This window comes from Elgaria multicarinata, chromosome 3 (genome assembly GCF_023053635.1).
Source record: "Elgaria multicarinata webbii isolate HBS135686 ecotype San Diego chromosome 3, rElgMul1.1.pri, whole genome shotgun sequence".
Classification (NCBI taxonomy): domain Eukaryota; kingdom Metazoa; phylum Chordata; class Lepidosauria; order Squamata; family Anguidae; genus Elgaria; species Elgaria multicarinata.
The window spans coordinates 155,887,131-155,909,962 of NC_086173.1; the positions used below are offsets into that span (position 1 = coordinate 155,887,131).

The window sequence follows — 22,832 nt, forward strand, 5'->3', positions numbered from 1 at the left end:
TTACGTTTCATTCCTGTTTTATATAGAGAGATTTGGTATCAGTTGAGCTCCAGCTAAATCTATTCACACAGTTCAAACTTTTATACAGTTTTCACACCAAACTCTTTTCTACATGAACATCTTTAAACTTGCAGTCACATGTGGGTTTTCTGTTTACGAGAACAGAGGGATTAGGGGACATTTCCTTCCACGTTTATATGGTTTCTCTCGTGTGTGTACTCTTTCATGTTTTCTACAGTCCGAGCTAGAAATAAAGCTTTTCCCACATTCATAGCATTCATAAGGTTTTTCTCCTGTATGGGTTCTCATGTGCTTAGTAAGGGAGGATCTATGACTCAAGCTTTTGCCACACTCAGGGCATGAGTACGGTTTCTCACCAGTATGTGTTCTCTGGTGTGTAATAAGGTTTGATTTCAAATTGAAGCTTTGCCCACAATCTGAGCATTTGTATGGTTTTTCTCCTGTGTGTGTTCGCAGGTGTTTAGTAAGGGAAGATTTATCACTAAAACTTTTCCTACAGATGGAACATTCATAAGGTTTCTCCCCAGTATGTATTCTCCGGTGTGTAATAAGGTTTGACTTCCAATTAAAGCTTTGCCCACAGTCTGAGCAGGTATAAGGTTTCTCCCCTGTGTGTAACCTTTTATGGTTTAAGAATTGATAGCTAGTGCTAAAGCTTTTTCCACACTCAGAGCATTCATATGGTTTTTGCCCAGTATGCTTTCTCTTGTGTATAACAAGGTCTCCTTTCTGGTTAAAGCTTTTCTCACAGTCTGAACATTTATGAGGTTTTTCTCCTGTGTGGGTCCTCTTGTGCGTTAGAAGATGCGACGTTTGACTAAAGCTTTGCCCACATTCCAAACACTTATATGGCTTCTCTCCCGTGTGGATCCTCTGGTGTTTATCGAGGATTTTCCTTTGGCTGAAGCTTTGTCCACATTCTTCACACTGATAAGGTTTTTCCCCGGTGTGGATTCTCACATGTGAAACAAGGTTCCCTTTCTGGCAAAAGCTTTGTCCGCACTCCAAACATTTATAGGGTTTCTCTCCTGTGTGTATTCTTTTGTGTTTCGTAAGGTAAGAGGTGGTGTTGAAGCTTTTCCCACACTCAGAGCATTCATACGGTTTCTCTCCGGTATGGGTTCTCTCATGTACAATCAAATCTGCCCTCCTGTTGGCAATTTTCCCACAGTATGTACACGTATGCAGCTTCCCCCCCTTTTGCATCTTCTGATTCTTAGGAAGGCCAAAGCCCTGACAGAAGTTTTTCCCACACTCCAAACCCACTTGTGCTGCCTTGTGCCTCAAGAGTCTTTCTTGGAAGGTTCCCTTACGTGGACTATTGTTGCCTTCCTCACAAAGTAAGGTGTGTTCCGGACTCATCCTCTGATGGTTTTCCTGCTGAATTTCAGGTCCTCCTTGACTTTTAGGCATCTCTTCCAGCACAGGACGGCAGAAAAACACTCCTTTGGCTCTTTCCAAGGATATTTCACCGACGTCCATTTGCTCATGTCGTCTTTCCAGTAGAAAAGGCTCCTTTGCAATCCTCCATGTTTGGTCTCTGCCTCCTGGAACAAAGAGGATCGTGACATCAGTTAAACCTTGTATTGGGGAGGGAAGAAATGTCCACAAAAAGTAAGACAGTGTAGTAATCGAACCTGCATTGAGTAGGGGTTGTACTTGATGGCCTTATGGGCCCCTTCCAACTCTACGATTCTAGGATTCTATGAAGAATCCATTGGAAAGGAAACATGGTATGTATGATGGTTCCCATTTATTTTATTTATTTATTTTATTTATTTATTATATTTATATACCCCACCCCCACCCCCACCCCACAGCCGAAGCTCTCTGGGCAGTTCACAAAAGGAAGGGATATCCTCTATACCATCCTTCCCCAACCTTGTGCAGATGTCGGGTTTCAAGGAAATATGGAAGGGGGCAGAGGGAGATTGATTGATTAATTAAATTTGTGTCCCACTTTTCTTCCATCATGGAACTCAAGGTGGCTACATGCAAGTTCCCAGGTGGTCTCCCTTATAAGCACTGACCAGACCCAGACCTACTTAGCTTTAGCAAGGAGATTGGCTCATGCACCTTCAGACCATGGCCTGGTCAGATATGCTGGAACCATCTGGAAGATTCCTAACAGTGTGACATTCAGATTCACATCCTTACCCAACACATTGGCCACTTCAGGACCCTCCTCCTTGACCTCCAGAGGAAGCTGGCCTTTTCCCGTGTCGGAGGAATCCTGATTTGACTTGGGGTGATTGACTGCCACATTTCTGAGGGCTCCTGATACCTGAAACAGAAAGCGAGGCATAAGTAGGTGGGGGCTGCCCTTAAAGCTGCTTCAGAAGGTGTAGCTAGTGCAGAATGCTGCAGGTCAGCTGTTGTTGGGAGCCGTCCCTTTTCAACATGTAACTCCTTTGCTGAGGGAATTGCACTGGCTGCCTATTGGCTACCAGCCAGCTTTAAGGATTTGTTACTAGTGTACAAAGCCCTAAACAACTTGGGACCAGGATACCGAAAGAGCGTCTTCTCCCTTACCAATCTGCCCAATCGCGGAGGTCGTCAGAGGGCATGCTCCTGGTGGTTCCACGTGGACCTTTGGCCCAATTGGAGTCTACCAGGAGAAGAGCCTTTAGTGTGGTGGCCCCTTCTCTTTGGAACTCCCTGCCCCTGGAGGTCAGGCAGGTGTCAACACTAGGCTGCTTCTGGCGCCTCCTGAAAACATCTCTGTTCCAGGAAACCTTTCTCAACTGACCAGCTACTGTTTTTATTGGCCCTTTGTTTTAAATTGAACAATTTTAATTTTCAGTTTTTAATTGTCTTTCTTTTTACTGTTTTATTCCTATGCGCACTGCTCCAGAATCTAAATGAGATATGGAGCCATATATAAATATCATCATTCTGCTCACTCACAAGTGGCAATCCACTGCATGGCTTTAACCACGGTGAATACGGCTTTTTGCTTTATTCACTATAGTTAAAGCAGTGGTTTAAGGTGTCTTGTGAACACAGCCCAGCTTTCTGGCTTAACCACCATGGTTAAAGCCATGGTTTAAGGTGTCTTCTGAACGGGGCCACAGTCTTTATAATATCCTTTTTAAAAAGCAAGAAGTCCACCTTCAGGCAAAGTAACTAGTTTATTCCATGTATTTTTTTAGCAAATCAACAAGGTGTTTTTCTCCAATCTCTTGCATCAAAGAACAATTGAACCAATAACGAGGAAGGCCCTCAACCTCATGTGATCCACAGAGACAAAAGCCTAAATGGTAAGGTGTCTTAGCTAATCTTTAGAGGACCCTCTCTACATCAAGAACTGTAGAGAGGGTCTTCTAAAACTTTTTTATATTCTCTGAGCATCTGCTATTTTTTTCGGGTGGGAAAAGCACGCTGAAAAATGCTTAAACCAACCAACTAACAAACAAATAAACCACCTCTTGGGTTTCCTCAGCCTCTTGGCTACAGGATTCCTTGAAGGCCTGGGGCTGGATTTCCAAGCTGACAGCATCCTCCTCATCCAGAACCTCTTCCTTCACTCCTATGGAGGAATCCACGCTGTGACAGGCCTCACACCCTCCTCCAGGTTCTTGGCCGGCATTAGCTTTTCCCTTGTCGGAGGCCTGGAATCCCTTCGTGTCCTCTTCCGAAATGGGCTCAGGCACCTGAGGAGTTCTCCTTTGTGCATGAGGGCCATGCGTCATCTCCAGAAATCCCTGCTCTAGCCGCCCCTCACTTGGTTCTTGCTTAACGCCTTGTGGAGCTGCCTCAGCCGGAAGCTCCCGGAGGGCTCCGATTTGGACAATGTGAGGTTCTCTTCCTGCTCCTCCTCCTGCTTCCAAGCTCTCCCCTGGCCCGGGTCCTGTGGGCTCCTGCTGTTCCATGTTGTATTTCTGGCCACAATTCCTGGGCTGGAAAGGATAGTTTGTGTGTTAAAAGCGATGCAGATTGGGGCAAAAATACGCCCCCCTCCCTGTAAACAGCAGGGGATAGTTTTTGACCGCCCCTTCAAAACCTCCTCAGGATTTGCTGTTATCATTATGAATTGACTATAAAACCTGGAAATTTCTCCCAACCCCTTAAAATACAGCAGTGAAACAGAACAACTGGGTTGGGTACACTGGTGACAATATAAGTGGTGATAGCAGCAATTAGGTAACAATGTTGATGAAACAATTTAAAATTATTTAATCAATGGAAACAAATACCAATATATATTGGGCCACTAAAAACTCAATAGTATAACATTTAAAAACTGATACTAAATGCGTTTTAACCAATGGTCTTCTTAAGTGGTAAACATACACTCTTGTATAATATATATATTAAGTTGGTGAGTTGCAATAGTGTTTATTTTTTGGATATATTTATTTTGATGTTAAGTAGGAATTTTTAATAAATAACACTTTTAATATAATTATGTCTTTGTATTTACATGTTTTAACACTTGTAGTGCTTTACTGATATTCGTGTTGTAAGTATTGTGAATATATATATATATATATATATATATGGTATTATACAAGAGTGTATGTTTACTTTACCACGGAAGAAGACCATTGGTCAACACAACAATTTCTCCTTATATCTGAACCAAGCTTATCCTCTTATATTCTTTATTCAAATCCATTGAGCATCCTCCACGGTTTACCTGCCAACTCTTGACTAGGCCTCTGCAATGGCGGTTGTGTGTTTACTGTGGCTGCCATGGAAACCAAAGAACACGCAGGGAGAGATGCTACCCGGGGGGGGGGGGAATAAGATGGAGGGAGGGAGGGAGGGATTTGGCATAAACTCAGCATATCCCAGCATTCAAAATGGCCTGGTAACACTAGGGTGACCATATGAAAAGGAGGAGAGGGCTCGTGTATCTGTAACAGTTATATTGAAAAGGGAATTTCAGCAGGTGTCTTTTGTATATATGGAGAACCTGGTGAAATTTCCTGCAGGTGCCCTGTCCTCTTTTAAATCTGGTCACAGTTGAGCTGCAGTATAGCTCCTGTAGCTCCCTGGGCGGTTCAAAAAAATTAAAACCATTCCAAGTATAAAACAAACAGTATAAAAACATGATATAAAATACAAAATAAAAGCACAACCAGGATAAAATCAGCAGCAGTGCAGAAATACAAACTTAAAACAGCAAAGTTGAAATTAAATTTATAGACTGTTAAAATGCTGAGAGCATAAAAAAGTCTTCACCTGGCGTCTGAAAGAATATAGTGTGGATGCCAGGTGAATCTCCTTAGGGAGCTCATTCCACAGCCGGGGTGCCACAGCAGAGAAAGCCCTCCTCCTGGTACCCACCTGCCTCACTTCCTTAGGCAGGGGCTCATGGAGAAGGGCCCCTGACGATGACCTTAGGGTCTGGACAGGTACATTAGACCATTTGAAGGCAGTGAAGTAATACACCAGGGGTGTTGAACCTCTTTTGGCTCGAAGGCCAAATTCCATTTCAGCGGGGGGGGGGGGGGGGGGCTGCACTCTAGTGGTGGGCGGGGCTGAAAGCAAAAGGGGCGTCTCCAAAACTATCAGCATATTTTAGCTTCACGTTTTTACTGCCAGTAAAACTAAGACTTAGGAGAGGCTTTTCCACTTTTTAGAACGGGGAAAGAAGCACAAAAGCAAACAATTGGTTGACAGTGGAACATGTGTGGGGCCAGGGGAAGGGGATGTGACTATCTGGGGAACCCCCAAAGTATGGCTTGGTTCTTCAGGCGGCCTGGATTTGGCCTGTTCAACAGCCACTTTCTGTAGCTGGGTATCTACTCTTTTTTCTTGTTTTTCCCAGGGGAGCTGAATTCTGAGCTTAGGCTCCCTTATTCCTTTCGTTCCTCTCTCCTTTTAGGCCTCATGTGGCACAGAGTGGTAAGCTGCAGTTACTGCAGCCGAAACTCTCCCCACGGCCTGAGTTCTATCCCAGCAGAAAGTGGTTCTCAGGCAGCCAGCTCAGGTCGACTCAGCCTTCCCTGCTTCCAAGGTTGGTAAAATGAGTACCCAGCTAGCTGGGGGAAAGGTAACTGCGACTGGGGAAGGCAATGGCAAACCACCCCGCTACAAAGCCTGCCAAGAAAACGTCAGCGAAAGCAGGCGTCCCTCTAGGAGTCAGTAATGACCCAAGTGCTTTCACGAGAGGTTCCTTTCCTCCCCACCCTCTTTTCTTTGCATGGTTTTAGCATGGACGGGGCAGGATGCACTAAACCTTCTTGCAGTGATCAGTTGCACAGACACCCCTCTGATCTGATGAGCAATCGTGCTCCACCAATTTCATTGTGCATATACTTCTTATTCGGATCCATATACTGCCGCTTTGCTAAATATTTTTTTTTTAAAAAAAAGCCACCGAGGGAGTGTACAACAATTCAAAACCTTTAAAAACAATAAAAGATCCAAGAAGATTAAAATTGCAATGTAGTTTCAGTTGCAGGGTTTCTTTCTCTCTTTTGCCTTCCCCCTCTCAACTTACTTCTGCCAGTTGCTTTTGCTGTCTCGGGAAATCAGGCTCCAAGAGTCAAAGGCACCCTAAGCCAAATTTTTACCATCCCAAACCCTTTTTCTTTCCATCAAAGCTCTGGCGTAGGGCAGGAAGAGGAAGTCAGAGCCCCTCCAAGCTCCACCTCCACTTGCCTATCTAGGAACTAAAGCGTTGTCAGTTTAACCCTTCCCTTAAAAATCGCATAAAGTGTCTTGTCAGTTCTGATGGCTCTAGGCAGTCTCCAGTACCTGAGGCAGTATGCCAATGTACACCAGTTCCTGGGGAACATGGGCAGGAGGGTGCTGTTGCACTCATGTCCTCCTCGTGGGCTTCCCATTAGCAGCTGGTCGACCACTGTGTGGACAGAATGCTGGACTAGATGGACCCTTGGTCTGCTCCAGCATCCAGCATCTTCTTTTATGTTCATCACAGTTGTTGGGAAGCAAAAGTTCTTACTAGCCCTTTTGATTGAAATTGGCGACATCCCTCACCGGAACAGTGTAAAAACTGGAACGGAACAAAATTGGCTGGAACAACCCCTTTATATTAAAAAATATATATGCTGAAAATAGTGGCATGTGTTAGAAACATTGAGAACAATATTTCAGGACTAAAAACCTTGCAATATTATATTATAATTAACTCCATAATTCCCAGAACACATCCAGAACAAAACGGAATGGCGAGGAACAGCCATGAGCTGCTACTTCTGAATAAGGGAAAACGACCAAACTCACCAGTCACACATAACTCCATGGTAAGGGATGCAATAAGCCACAAAACATCCACAGAAACCATGTTCCAAGACAGCTTGTGGGCAATCTTCCACATTGAGCAAACTGGCCCAGAAAGGCAATGTCCAAGGGAGCAAAATGAGCCACAAATTGTCATGGGGAAATAGACTAGAATGGCAATTTGTGAGTGAGTGAAACTAACCAAACACAACTAGTGTCATTTGACTAGACGGAATTAATGCTGTTAATCATGAAACATGGTTTCTGTTGATGTTTCTAATATCAATCCAATCTAGTCTAGTGTGACTGGTGCGTTTGGTTGATTTGACTCACTTGGAAGTTGCCGTTCCTGCTTGTTTGGTGAAATATGGATGACGGCCTGGAACAGCTACTGAAACATGATTTCCGTGGCGGTTTTGTGGCTTATTATATAACATATTGTTCTCAAGTGTTTATAACACATGCCATTATTTTTGACTATATATATATATATATATATATGTAGGGGTCATTCTGGCCCATTCTATTCGAGGTGGGGAACAACAGTAAATACCTTTGTAAATTGTAAACATCTTACAATTCCACCTAGACAGATTTGTTCCCACTATCATAAAATGTACTGTATTTCTATTTTAATTATAATTTCTAAATGTGCATTGATACATATACACCATTGCAAAGGTTGAGCAAAGCGGCGTCCTCTGTTTTGGCCTGTGTATGATGCATTTCCTCTTTTGGGGGGCTATCACAGTGCCTTCTGATTCCTTGAGCTGGAAGCACCCTGAAAGAGTTAAAGGAGACAGAATTCTGATGCCTAGCGTGGCCCAAAGGGGGCGGGGTTGAGAAATTGGGGGAGGTTGCCCAAAGAAAAGCCACCTTCCAGACCTATTTCCTTCCCTTCATTTCCCATTGGGGAGCGGGAATCATCTCCACTTTTTTTTTTAAAAAAATTCCTGTCCTTGGAGCCATTGGTTGCTGCCACAGGTTGCCAGGGCAATGCAGAGCCAGCTTGGAGTCGGTGAATTGAAGGAGAGAAAAAAAGAAGAAGGAGAAAACGCTAGAGGAAAGGGCTGGAGGGTGAGAAACTGAACAAGTCAGCAAGATCTTGATTCCCTGGAGCAGCAAGGTCAACGGGGACTCAATGGGGCTCAATGGGGACGAGGGTTTTCTCTCCCGTCGCAGGTTTTAAACTGGTAAATCTAGGAAGGTTGTGTTTTCATCTGCTGCCTCTGCTGTGAGCCCATCCTGGGTTTATCTCGTATAGATTTGAGTTAGAGTGACCATATGAAAAGGAGGACAGGGCTCCTGTATCTTTAACAGTAGCATAGAAAAGGGAATTTCAGCAGGTGTCATTTGTATATATGGGGAACTTGATGTTGTTTGGACTTTACACTGTTAGTTTTACCCTACCCTGTGCCTGTTTACCCTACCCAGTGCTTGTTTACATTCTCTTCCCCTCCTTATTGCTTTACTATGATTTTATTAGATTGTAAGCCTATGCGGCAGGGTCTTGCGATTTACTGTTTTACTCTGTACAGCACCATGTACATTGATGGTGCTATATAAATTAATAATAATAATAATAATAATAATAATAATAACCTGGTGAAATCCCCTCTTCATCACCACAGTTAAACCTGCAGGTGCCCTGCTCTCTTTTAAATCTGGTCACTCTAGTATAGCTCATGCACCTTTAACTGTTGTGATGAAGAGGGAATTTCACCAAGTTCCCCATATATACAAACGACACCTGCTGAAATTCCCTTTTCTATGCAACTGTTAAAAGATTCAGGAGCCCTGTCCTCCTTTTCATAGGGTCACCCTATTTGAGTGTTACATATATGTGTATAAAGTGACAGATGGGAGCTCCTGGATTTCATGGCCCAGCTGGCCCCCCTCACCCCCTGCCGACAGTGGTGTAGTCAGACCTTAGGGGGTGGGGAATCTAGGTTCCCATAGCCCAGAGGGTCCCAAATGACCACCCAGGGTGGGGCAGGTGATGAGGGCATCAGAAGCAAACTCCATTTTATTCCCATTCTCATGATGGTGCTATGATGGAAGTGAGTTTAAAATGAAAACCTGCACATGCTCAGAGGTTGTTTTTTTTAATATATATATATATATATATATATATATATATCAGGGTTGCCAACAGTTGTGTTGCAAGTATGTTAAAACAGTTGTAGAGCAGTTATGGAATGGCAGTTATGGGCAGAAGAGAAATCATGTTACTTGTTTGCTTCACAATTGAAGCAACCCACCTGGCCATCTAAAGCCCCCCCCCCCCCGGGTAAGATCATTATGTCCAGGGTGTTAAATTACCTAGCTGCACTACTGCCCACTGGTCACACTGCCCTACCCCACTCCAAACCCTTGCATAGGGTGGCCAGGTACAGAAAAGCCAATATAGTGAAAAAGTGTTATCTTAAACCAAAATCAATCCGAAAAACAAAAGCGTTTAAGGAAACTAATATAAGGCAGTATAAAACAATATTCTTAAATACAAATGGAGCTATATGTATTGAATGGAATCATGTATCTATAGGAAATATATTTTTAATCATTGAACAAATGTATATGCTTTAAAATTACAACATAAGATAACCCCAAATGCGTTTCAACTCACATGGTCTTCATCAGTGGGAAAAGATTAAACAATTTTTTAATGAAGTTATTGCCTAAAATACCATAAAATACAACATGATAAAACATCATATAAAACCTTTAATATACACAAATTTAAAATTGTTTGGAACAGCAAAACATGATTGCTGGGTCTGGGAAGGCGGTGTGGAAAATTGCCCCAAGGCGGTGGCCCGGGCAGAGGAATTTTTGCTGAGGCTTCGTCAAAAGGCTGAGAGACCGGAACCAAAGGTGAGACCTCTGCATGGTGTTTGTCTTCAAGCACAAACTAAGAGCTGTGCTGGATCCCTTGCTTTTGCTTCCCAGCAACTCTTATTCAGAGGTATGCTGCTCCTGAATATGGAGGCTCCATTTAGCCATCATCGTTAATAACCATTGATAAACTTATCTTCCATGTATCTGTCTACTCTAAACCCTCTCCTCCCTTTAAAGCCCTTTAATTTAGTGGCCGTTACCAACTCTTGGAGCTTTTCTGGACAAGGCTTTTCTTGTGCGTTTGCATTCCTTGATTAGGGTTGATGACAGGCACTTTAGATGATGATGATGTTACTGTTCAGCTTCACTTACATTTTGTAAAAAGCAATTTCAGGGTGGTTTTCTTGGAGCTTGGAAAATCCGTTATTGCATAACTACAACCACGGGTGTAGTTATGTAATTCCGTTACACTCTAGCGCCACCTAGAGCAGAAAGTACAGAAAGGCCGGAAAGGAAAATAACTTCATGTAAAGCTCCCATCTTAATTCTGCAATGACACCAGAAGTAGAAACAGTGGGTGAAACAGCCTTGTTTAGAAAAGCTCTTGTTCTTGCCTGTTTGCCTCAACCAGGCTTCCCCAACCTGGTGCCCTGCAGATATGTTGGACTACAACTCCCAGCATCCCCTAGTCCCACATGCCATTATCTTTGGTGTGTGTGTGTTTTTAATTTAATTATTTTATTTTTATTTAAAGTGATACAAAAATAAGGAATGAATACAAACAATCCCCTAACAATTAATATCAAACCAACAGTTATGTGAATATGTATAATATACAAAAAGGGAAAAATAAAAGTTGATTGATACAACTTCTAGGGGGAAAGCTTAATCAAGTAGAGAGAGAGAAAAAATATAAAGTAAGAAAGGAGACCAAAACAAGAAAAAGAGAAAAAAAGAAAAGAAAAAAACACCCAAATCATAAATGTGCTGTATTCCTTCATGGGTTGTTACAATGTCCATATATTCAGAGCTGAAACAGGCATACATTGCTGTATATTCGGATGTGATGCATATTGAATGAATCCCCCCATATGTCATTGAACGATGTTGATTCTGATTTCCCTTGAATTTGAAGCAAGTCATAAGTTATTTTTTCTGATATTGCCACAGACCATATATTTCAATACCATGCAGATAAATTCAAATTGTCCATTTTTTCCCCACTGCTGCATGATTGTTTGACGAGCAGCCATCAACAGGAATATTATTAAGTCTTTACTTTTCAATCCAGTATTAAGTCCTTTATATATTGATAATAAAAATAATTCTGGATCGTATACAATTGTTTCTCTAGTAATAACCATTAATTCTCTATGTACTAATCTCCGGAATCCCTGTATATATGAGCAAGACCACCATAAATGAAAGTACGTGCCTTTTATCTTGCAGCCTCTCCAACAGAGAGGACTACAAATTTTAGTGATGTGCGCTAGTTGTACTGGTGTTTGATACCATCTATGCAGTATTTTCAAAGAAGTTTCTCGAATAGAAGCTGATATTGATCTAAATGGTCTGTTGTTCCATAATTTGTTTAATCTCCTTCCCACACTTTCCTCAAGCCCTCCATTGTGCCCATCTGGGCATCTATTAATATAGCATACACTAAAGATACTATTCCCTCCTTCCCCTACCATTAACCACGCTAGTTCAAATGCTGTTAAAGGTCTGAGTGCCATTATCTTTGGTCATTGGCCTCTCATACATCTCGCTGTGTCCTGAATTGTATTCCTCTTCCTATTACAGATATTTGGCCTTTCAGAAGAAGAGGCCGTTAACTCACATAAGTCAGGGCTTGGATAGGGCTTGGACAATTTTTGTGAACCACCCAGAGAGCTCCGGCTATTGGGCGGTATAGAAATGTAATAAATAAATAAATAAATAAATAAATAGGGCAAGATTCCTCAGCCGCCATGGAGGTGCATCTCTCGCAGGAGGCCAAGCCAGAGGGTGACAGAGAGGCCGACTTGGTAGGTAAGGATTCTGGTGTCTAAATCGTTGGATGTTATGTGTTCTCTGTGGCGTTTGTGTCATCATTTCTCTAGGGCTAAACACTGAGAAAATCAAGGGCTGCCGCTTCATATGGAATCCTTAGATCAGGAGTGGGCAATTTGTGGCCACCAGCAGAGACTGGTGTTTTTTATTTCAATCCAGTTTCAGTCAGACCCAGCCAGAACTCTAAAGGAGCTATCCAAGGTGTTGAAACTATTTTGGGGGCTATTTGTTTATTTATTTATTGCATTTCTATACCGCCCAATAGCCGAAGCTCTCTGGGCCCTCAGCATCTCCAGATAGGGCTGTGAAAGAATCCTGCCTGAAGCCCTGGAGAGCGATGTTGACAATACTGTACGACAATGGAACCAGGTTGTCATCTGTCAGGGATGCTTCAGGGTGGATTCCTGCATTGAGCAGGGGGTTGGACCCGATGGCTTTATAGGCCCCTTCCAACTCTAATATTCTATGATTCTATGAACTCAGAGAGCTCCATCATAGAATCACAGAATAGCAGAGTTGGAAGGTGCCTACAAGGCCATCGAGTCCAACCCCCTGCTCAATGCAGGAATCCACCCTGAAGCATCCCTGACAGATGGTTGTCCAGCTGCCTCTTGAAGGCCTCTAGTGTGGGAGAGCCCACAACCTCCCTAGGCAACCGATTCCATTGTCGTACTGCTCTAACCGTCAGGAAGTTTTTCTTGATGTCCAGCTGGAATCTGGCTTCCTTTAACTTGAGCCTGTTATTCCGTGTCCTGCACTCTGGGAGGATCGAGAAGAGATCCTTGCCCTCCTCTGTGTGACAACCTTTTAAGTATTTGAAGAGTGCTCTCATGTCTCCCCTCAATCTTCTCTTCTCCAGGCTAAATATGCCCAGTTCTTTCGGTCTCTCTTCATAGGGCTTTGTTTCCAGACCAAACATCAGATGAGTGTTTTATTGCACGCTTGTTACTGGGCACTCATGGATTTTTGCGTGTCCCTCTCACGACGGCATTTGCCTCCCGCACGCCTCCCACCCCTTCTAGCTTTCTTTGCGCGACAAAAATATGCCCCAGTAAGACCAATTTATTTTTAAAGACGGAAGTTGCCGCTGTCTCCTGCTGTGTCCAGGAGAAGCTGCGGGATCCAAACGGCCCCCTGGATGGGCCACGTGCATGTTGTTTACTTCCTCTTTCGAAAGAGGAAGTAATGAGGGACAAACGCGTGGGCAGAGAAGCGACGGTAAGCAAATGTGATTTTCCCCTGTGTGATGACACTCAAAACTGACTCCATCCTGAGCGAACCAGACAGGCTCCTTGCTTGACAAAAACCCCGAAATCACAGAATCAAGGCCATAGAGTCCTGTAACTGTGGCCCACAATACATTTGTTAGAGAGCAGTCCTAACAAATTCTTGCTCCAGTTAGCTTCCTCTTCCTTCGGGAGATGAAGGGGTGGGGAGCAGGGACATTCCAACAGCCCTGCTGCTGGTCTACTTAATCTCTCTCTCTCTCTCCCACCCCCTCTTCTTTTCTTTGGGTGTCATGTCTTTTGTTAGATTGTAAGCCTGAGGGCAGAGTTGCTGATTGATGGTAAAACTGCTCCGGGAGCTTGTTTTGGCTGAGGAGCAGGGTACAATCCGCCCCGCACACTCAGGTCCTCTGGGAAGAATTTACTCCAGCCAACAAAAAAAAGGCTGACAACCATTACCCAGAGGACCTTTTCCTCTGCCGTTCCCAGTTTGTGGAATGGCCTGCCGGGAGAGATTCGTCAACTTAACAGTCTTCCGGAATTTAAGGAAGCCATAAAGACTGATCTCTTCCAGCAGGCCTACCCAGTGGAATTTTAAGATGCCCTTTACTAATGTGCTGCTTTTAATAATGTATTAGTTTTAAATGTTTTAATCAATTGTATGTATTTTATGTTGTTTGCATTTGTGTTGTACCTTGCCTCGATCCAGAGGTAGATGCGGGTAACAAATAGATGATGATGATTAAAAATATGATAAATAATCCTATGGTCCCTTGGTGAGCATCTCAGGGACCCTAGTAGGATTGCTCAGGAATATCCTTCTGAGGCCTACGGCAGCACTATAACTTCACAAGGGGGAGATGCAACCTGCCTCCCTAGGGCTGGCTGCCGTCTGAGGTCAGAGAAGCAACCTCAGAGGAGGAAAGGGGGCGTTCCGACGGGTGGGAGGGGTGGAGACTGGAGAGGCCAGGATATGAGATGTCATGAGCCTCCTCCAGCCTCCCATCCCCATCCAAATCACCCTCACTAGACAGTCTGAGAAGCCTATCTGGCGAAAATGGTCAAAAACAGTGGACAGAGAGGTGAAGATTGCTTCCGCTCCTCCTCCTCCTGCCCTACTGGCTTCAGCCTAGCAGAGCATAGGAATCTCGGAAGTCTCCAAGCAGCAACAGTGCAATTGATAGGATTGTGCCCTTAGTTTTTAAGGCAGAGATGGGGAACCTTTTTTCTGCCAAGAGCCACATTCCCTTGAAGGTTATCTTTGTGGGGTAATAGGCTATCTGAAGTAACCCCTCCTCTCATATGTACCTGCCTGGACACTAAGATCACCTTGAGGGGACCTTCTCCATGAGCCCCTCCCAAAGGAAGTGAGGCAGGTGGATACCAGGAGGAGGGCCTTCTCTGCTGTGGAACCCTGGCTGTGGAATGAGCTCCCCAGAGAGGTCCGCCTGGCACCTACATTATACTCTTTTGGACGCCAGGTGAAGACCTTTTTATTTTCCCAGTATTTTAACAGTATATCATCTTAGTCTTTTAACTTTGGTGTTTTAAATCTGTATAAATCTCTGCATTGCTGATTGGTTTTATCCTGGTTGTGCTTTTATATTGTTCTTTTAAATTGTGTTTTTTATACTCTTGTCTGTTTTATACTTTGAATTGAACTATCGTTTTGACTTTTGTGAACCGCTCAGAGAGCTTCAGCTAGAGAAATGCAAATAAATAAATTAATAGGCCAGTGGTGAGGGGGCAGATCAAAAAGTAGGCAGAACCACCCCCTTTTCTCCCCACCCCATTCTTCCTGTGTGCCCAGCAGGCATCCGGGGGAGGGACAGACCACTGTCACTGGTGGTCTCAACTGATCCCTTGCAGAGGGCTTTTGAAATTGGGCTGAGGGCCGTATACGGCATAAGGGACATGGGTTGCTCACCCCTGCTTTAAGGCAACACAGGACTCATGGTCATTTGGGGTGGGGGGCAAAGACTAATTCCTCTGGCATTTGGATACAAGAAACAGGATGTTTGGAAAGCTAAATTGAACGAGGAAAGTAAACACTTCCCACATAAATTCTACAAGCATGTGCCTCAACTGAATTTAGCATTTTGCATCATTTAAAATGTGTATGGATTCACACAAGTAAATTTCCTATCAACCCATCCCACCAGCTCCAGGCAGAGGCTAACAATAGTGGGGGGTTGGACTCGATGGCCTTGTAGGCCCCTTCCAACTCTGCTATTCTATGATTCTATGATATATACAGCAAAACGATTGCAAACAGTTTAAACCTGGAAATCACCGTAGTGCAATCCAATCGTTTTAGTAGCTGCATACATTCATCAATAAGATGGGGAAAATATTCCAGTTTTTTATATTTGGAATTACTAAGAGATCAGGATCAAATTTCTGGAGTCTCAGGCCCTTTCTACACCTAAGGATTATCCCAGGAAAATGGAGGGATCATCCCTGCCTGCTCCTGGGATCCCCTGTGTGTCATTTGGATGAACAGGAATGATCCCGGGATGATCCTGGGAAAAAGGCAGGTGTAGAAACGGACTCAGACCTAGGGCCCATTGGATTTTTCTAAAGTTAAAAGATTGGAACAGGGAATTTAGCACCCATTTTTCCAGCAATCACATCAGGCTGATTATTCATATGCTGGAATCTACCAAGGATTTGGATCCTGTTAAGGTATTTTAAGAATCTTCCAACTGTGAGTAATAGGAGATGTCAACCCTGTCATTTTGCCCAGAAAAACAATCTATTACGTTTCATTCCTGTTTTATATAGAGAGATTTGGTATCAGTTGAGCTCCAGCTAAATCTATTCACACAGTTCAAACTTTTATACAGTTTTCACACCAAACTCTTTTCTACATGAACATCTTTAAACTTGCAGTCACATGTGGGTTTTCTGTTTACGAGAACAGAGGGATTAGGGGACATTTCCTTCCACGTTTATATGGTTTCTCTCGTGTGTGTACTCTTTCATGTTTTCTACAGTCCGAGCTAGAAATAAAGCTTTTCCCACATTCATAGCATTCATAAGGTTTTTCTCCTGTGTGGATTCTCATGTGTTTAATAAGGGAGGATCTATGACTCAAGCTTTTGCCACACTCAGGGCATGAGTACGGTTTCTCACCAGTATGTGTTCTCTGGTGTGTAATAAGTTTTGATTTCAAATCGAAGCTTTGCCCACAATCTGAGCATTTGTATGGTTTTTCCCCTGTGTGTGTTCGCAGGTGTTTAGTAAGGGAAGATTTATCACTAAAACATTTCCTACAGATGGAACATTCATAAGGTTTCTCCCCAGTATGTATTCTCCGGTGTGTAATAAGGTTTGACTTCCAATTAAAGCTTTGCCCACAGTCTGAGCAGGTATAAGGTTTCTCCCCTGTGTGTAACCTTTTATGGTTTATGAATTGATAGCTAGTGCTAAAGCTTTTTCCACACTCAGAGCATTCATATGGTTTTTGCCCAGTATGCTTTCTCTTGTGTATAACAAGGTCTCCTTTCTGGTTAAAGCTTTTCTCACAGTCTGAACATTTATGAGGTTTTTCTCCTGTGTGTATTCTTTTGTGTTTCGTAAGGTGAGAGGTGGTATTGAAGCTTTTCCCGCACTCAGAGCATTCATATGGTTTCTCTCCGGTATGGGTTCTCTCATGTACAATCAAATCTGCCTTCCTGTTGGCAATTTTCCCACAGTATGTACACGTATGCAGCTTCCCCCCCTTTTGCATCTTCTGATTCTTAGGAAGGCCAAAGCCCTGACAGAAGTTTTTCCCACACTCCAAACCCACTTGTGCTGCCTTGTGCCTCAAGAATCTTTCTTGGAAGGTTCCCTTACATGGACTATTGTTGCCTTCCTCACAAAGTAAGGTGTGTTCCGGACTCATCCTCTGATGGTTTTCCTGCTGAATTTCAGGTCCTCCTTGACTTTTAGGCATCTCTTCCAGCACAGGATGGCAGAAAAACACTCCTTTGGCTCTTTCCAAGGATATTTCACTGACGTCCATTTGCTCATGTTTTTCCAGTAGAAAAGGCTCCTTTGCAATCCTCCATGTTTGGTCTCTGCCTCCTGAACAAAGAGGATCGTGACATCAGTTAAACCTTGTATTGGGGAGGGAAGAAATGTCCACAAAAAGTAAGACAGTGTAGTAATCGAACCTACATTTTAATAGCGAGCTCATTCTCCGAGTGAGAATATTTATGAAGGAAAAACAGCACCATCCCAACACAAGAGGTGGTATCAGCAGGTTTGGGGGAACCCCAATATTGGTAAAAGTGCAACAGATCTTTTGGGGAGAAAAAAAAGCCCAGGGCAATGAGGACTGAGCATGTTCAGTGGGCCCAGAATGTAAAGCATACCTGACAACCATCTGTCAGGGATGCTTTGGGGTGGATTCCTGCATTGAGTAGGGGTTGGACTTGATGGCCTTATGGGCCCCTTCCAACTCTACGATTCTAGGATTCTATGAAGAATCCATTGGAAAGGAAACAGAAAACTCAGGGGGAGGGAGAACAGAATGGACTCTCTTGAGCAGAAGCACTCTACACTTGCATGGAACCTGCTTTTAAGAAGTACCACAAGGTCACTAATGAATTTCAATATGACTCAATCAAAATACAATAAAAGGGTTACCAGGACGACAAAACAGATTTTAAAAGTCAGCCGGTATAACAACAGTTCACTATCCTGCCAGCCTTCCATTAAATTTGTATTTATTTCATCATTGATATCCCACCTTCCAATGATAAAAGTCCAACTTGGGGCTGCTTACAAATAAATGAAACGGCAGTAAAAAAAAAAAGCATCCTAAAAACTGGATCAGCAATAGCAAACTGATCCTGTGTGAGACGGACAAACAGCAGAATAAACTAACCAGTAGTAGGGTGACCATATGACCGGATGTGCCCGGATTTGTCCGGGGTTTTGATGGCAAATCCGGGAGGTGGAGGGGAAATCCCTCCACCTCCCGGATTTTTTTTCAAAGTGCAGCTCTAATGGAAATTAACAAAAATGTTTATAACTTCGTCATTTTTAAAGATAAAGACATGAAAGTTGGCACAATGGTAGCTCTTAGGAAGGGCTTTAGTCATACCAAATTTGAAACAGATCCGTTCATCCATTGATTTTTTAGGAATTTTTTAAAAATTGAGGTTTTAAAATTATTTTTAAAATCATCATTTTTAAAGTTAAAGAGATGAAACTTTGTACCATGATAGGATTTAGGTAGAGCTTTAGCCACACCAAATTTGAAACAGATCCGTTCATCCATTGATTTTTTAGGATTTTTTTTAAAATTGAGGTTTTAAAATTATTATTTTTAAAATCATCATTTTTAAAGATAAAGAGATGAAACTTTGTACCATGATAGGATTTAGGTAGAGCTTTAGCCACACCAAATTTGAAACAGATCTGTTCATTGATTTTTTAGGAATTTTTTAAAATATGAGGTTTTAAAATTATTATTTTTTAAACTGTCATTTTTAAAGATAAAGAGCTGAAAGTTGGCACCATGAAAGCTTTTAGGTAGAGCTTTAGCCATACCAAATTTGAAACAGATCTGGGGGCAGCAGCAAACCCTGTTAACAACAACAGCAGCTTGCAATGAGTGAAGATACAGTCAGAAAAGATATTTGAGGGAAGGGGAGAATGTAACACACAGAGTATAGCAAAAGGTTCAAAGTACAGCAAAACCTACAAAAGTAGGAGTGAGTGAAGTTAATTTCAGATACATTGAATCTCTCACTTGTTCTTTATTTCAGTGATTTTAACATTAAGATGTTATGTAGAAGAGATTTGTCTTAAATGTGTGCTGTAAAATCAGACATGTGACCAAGGCTATGTTCGGGTGGGCACGCCCCCTTGGTGCTGGACACGCCCCCTTGGGGGCGACCATGTTGTCCTCTTTTTTGGTTTCCAAAATATGGTCACCCTAACCAGTAGTAATTAAGCATCACCAAACCTTTGGGGTAGGAATGGAGAAAAGTTTTCACCTGACTCTTAAGAGAAGTTACAGAATTAGTCAGGTAAATATGTGAGGGAGAAGGCATTCTGCAACAGGTTAGGCCTCATCTTGAGCACTGCTTCCATCTTGAGTATTGCGTCCAGTTCTGGGCACCGAACTTCAAGAAGGATGTAGACAAGCTGGAGTGTGTTCAAAAGAGGGCATCCAGGATGATTAGGGGTCTGGAAACAAAGCCCTATGAGGAGAGACTGAAAGAACTGGGCATGTTTAGCCTGGAGAAGAGAAGGTTGAGGGGAGACATGAGAGCACTCTTCAAATTCTTAAAAGGTTGTCCCACAGAGGAGGGCCAGGATCTCTTCTCGATCATCCCACAGTGCAGGACACGGAATAATGGGCTCAAGTGACAGGAAGCCAGATTCCAGCTGGACATCAGGAAAAACTTCCTGACTGTTAGAGCAGTCCAACAATGGGACCAGTTACCTAGGGAGGTTGTGGACTCAAGAGGCAGTTGGACAACCATGTGTCAGGGATGCTTTAAGGTGGATTCCTGCATTGAGGAAGGGGTTGGACTCAATGGCCCCTTCCAACTCTACTGTGGTTCTCTGACCTCCCCCCCCCCCCTGCTTAAATGTGTGTTGGATTGTGGCTTTAAAGTAAGTAAGCTGATGTGATTTGTTCTCCATACCTGGCTTTGATGATATGACTTTGCTGCCATGTTTTTGTACTTGCTTTCATGTTTTAATGGTATGTATGATGGTTCCCATTTATTTTATTTATTTATTTTATTTATTTATTACATTTATTTATTACATTTATATACCCCACCCAACCACAGCCGAAGCTCTCTGGGCAGTTCACAAAAGGAAGGGATATCCTCTATACCATCCTTCCCCAACCTTGTGCAGATGTCGGGTTTCAAGGAAATATGGAAGGGGGCAGAGGGAGATTGATTGATTAATTAAATTTATGTCCCACTTTTCTTCCATCGTGGAACTCAAGGTGGCTACATGCAAGTTCCCAGGTGGTCTCCCTTATAAGCACTGACCAGACCCAGACCTACTTAGCTTCAGCAAGGGGATTGGCTCATGCACCTTCAGACCATGGCCTGGTCAGATATGCTGGAACCATCTGGAAGATTCCTAACAGCGTGACATTCAGATTCAGATCCTTACCCAACACATTGGCCTCTTCAGGACCCTCCTCCTTGACCTCCAGAGGAAGCTGGCCTTTTCCCGTGTCGGAGGAATCCTGATTTGACTTGGGGTGATTGACTGCCACATTTCTGAGGGCTACTGATACCTGAAACAGAAAGCGAGGCATAAGTAGGTGGGGGCTGCCCTTAAAGCTGCTTCAGAAGGTGTAGCTAGTGCAGAATGCTGCAGGTCAGCTGTTGTTGGGAGCCGTCTTCTGAAAGAGCGTCTTCTCCCTTACCAATCTGCCCAATCGCGGAGGTTGTCAGAGGGCATGCTCCTGGTGGTTCCACGTGGACCTTTGGCCCAATTGGAGTCTACCAGGAGAAGAGCCTTCAGTGTGGTGGCCCCTTCTCTGTGGAACTCCCTGCCCCTGGAGGTCAGGCAGGTGCCAACCCTAGGCTGCTTCTGGCGCCTCCTGAAAACATCTCTGTTCCAGGAAAGCTTTCTCAACTGACCAGCTACTGTTTTTATTGGCCCTTTGTTTTAAATTGAACAATTTTAATTTTCAGTTTTTAATTGTCTTTCTTTTTACTGTTTTATTCCTATGCGCACTGCTCCAGAATCTAAATGAGATATGGAGCAGTATATAAATATCATCATTCTGCTCACTCACAAGTGGCAATCCACTCCATGGCTTTAACCACGGTGAATACGGCTTTTTGCTTTATTCACTATAGTTAAAGCAGTGGTTTAAGGTCTCTTCTGAACACAGCCCAGCTTTCTGGCTTAACCACCATGGTTAAAGCCATGGTTTAAGGTGTCTTCTGAACGGGGCCACAGTCTTTATAATATCCTTTTTAAAAAGCAAGAAGTCCACTTTCAGGCAAAGTAACCAGTTTATTCCATATATTTTTTTAGCAAATCAACAAGGTATTTTTCTCCAATCTCTTGCATCAAAGAACAATTGAACCAATAATGAGGAAGGCCCTCAACCTCATGTGATCCACAGAGACAAAAGCCTAAATGGTAAGGTGTCTTAGCTAATCTTTAGAGGACCCTCTCTACATCAAGAACTGTAGAGAGGGTCTTCTAAAACTTTTTTATATTCTCTGAGCATCTGCTATTTTTTTCGGGTGGGAAAAGCACGCTGAAAAATGCTTAAACCAGCCAACTAACAAACAAATAAACCACCTCTTGGGTTTCCTCAGCCTCTTGGCCACAGGATTCCTTGAAGGCCTGGGGCTGGATTTCCAAGCTGACAGCATCCTCCTCATCCAGAACCTCTTCCTTCACTCCTATGGAGGAATCCACACTGTGACAGGCCTCACACCCTCCACCAGGTTCTTGGCCGGCATTAGCTTCTCCCTTGACGGAGGCCTGGAATCCCTTCGTGTCCTCTTCCGAAATGGGCTCAGGCACCTGAGGAGTTCTCCTTTGTGCATGAGGGCCATGCGTCATCTCCAGAAATCCCTGCTCTAGCCGCCCCTCACTTGGTTCTTGCTTAACGCCTTGTGGAGCTGCCTCAGTCGGAAGCTCCCGGAGGGCTCCGATTTGGACAATGTGAGGTTCTCTTCCTGCTCCTCCTCCTGCTTCCAAGCTCTCCCCTGGCCCGGGTCCTGTGGGCTCCTGCTGTTCCATGTTGTATTTCTGGCCACAATTCCTGGGCTGGAAAGGATAGTTTGTGTGTTAAAAGCGATGCAGATTGGGGCAAAAATACGCCCCCCTCCCTGTAAACAGCAGGGGATAGTTTTTGACCGCCCCTTCAAAACCTCCTCAGGATTTGCTGTTATCATTATGAATTGACTATAAAACCTGGAAATTTCTCCCAACCCCTTAAAATACAGCCGTGAAACAGAACAACTGGGTTGGATACACTGGTGACAATATAAGTGGTGATAGCAGCAATTAGGTAACAATGATGATGAAACAATTTAAAATTATTTACTCAATGGAAACAAATACCAATATATATTGGGCCACTAAAAACTCAATAGTATAACATTTAAAAACTGATACTAAACGCGTTTTGACCAATGGTCTTCTTAAGTGGTAAACATACACTCTTGTATAATATATATATTAAGTTGGTGAGTTGCAATAGCGTTTATTTTTTGGATATATTTATTTTAAGTAGGAATTTTTTTAATAACTAACACTTTTAATATAATGATGTCTTTGTATTTACGTTTTAACACTTCAGTACTGCTTTACTGATATTTGTGTTGTATGTATTGTGAATATGTATGTGTATTTATTTATTTATTTATTTAACTTTTATACCGCTCCCATAGCCAGGGCTCTCTGGGCGGTTTACAGAAGTATTATGGTATTATATTATATATGGTATTATACAATAGTGTATGCTTACTTTACCATGGAAGAAGACCATTGGTCTATACAACA

General features: G+C 43.1%; 3 protein-coding genes across 7 annotated transcripts in view; 2 read left to right on the forward strand and 1 right to left on the reverse strand.

Annotated features, from left to right (window-relative positions):
- The window catches only part of LOC134396195 (zinc finger protein 883-like), a 162,393-nt gene that overhangs the window by 94,370 nt on the left and 45,191 nt on the right, over window positions 1-22,832 (forward strand). The window lies entirely within an intron of this gene.
- Window positions 1-22,832, reverse strand: part of LOC134396175 (zinc finger protein 436-like) — a 24,178-nt gene continuing 1,346 nt past the window's right edge. The window contains exons 1-4 of one of the 4 annotated variants that reach the window (XM_063122579.1): window positions 6,473-6,572; window positions 3,447-3,915; window positions 2,179-2,305; window positions 1-1,568 (exon numbers count right to left, since the gene is read on the reverse strand). In XM_063122579.1, coding sequence (XP_062978649.1) covers window positions 154-1,568; window positions 2,179-2,305; window positions 3,447-3,893 — 1,989 coding nt within the window. In that variant the 5' untranslated portion in view covers window positions 3,894-3,915; window positions 6,473-6,572 and the 3' untranslated portion in view covers window positions 1-153. Of the gene's footprint in view, window positions 1,569-2,178; window positions 2,306-3,446; window positions 3,921-6,472; window positions 6,573-16,089; window positions 17,403-20,468; window positions 20,596-21,620; window positions 22,095-22,832 lie in introns of those variants that run through there. The other 3 variants (XM_063122578.1, XM_063122577.1, XM_063122580.1) reach the window with 3 other exon arrangements.
- Window positions 10,000-22,832, forward strand: part of LOC134396207 (zinc finger and SCAN domain-containing protein 31-like) — a 22,588-nt gene continuing 9,755 nt past the window's right edge. The window contains exons 1-3 of one of the 2 annotated variants that reach the window (XM_063122622.1): window positions 10,000-10,089; window positions 11,857-12,084; window positions 21,348-21,455. The gene's annotated coding sequence lies outside the window, so the exon portion shown is untranslated. The remainder of the gene's footprint in view (window positions 10,090-11,856; window positions 12,085-21,347; window positions 21,456-22,832) is intronic. The other variant, XM_063122623.1, reaches the window with a different exon arrangement.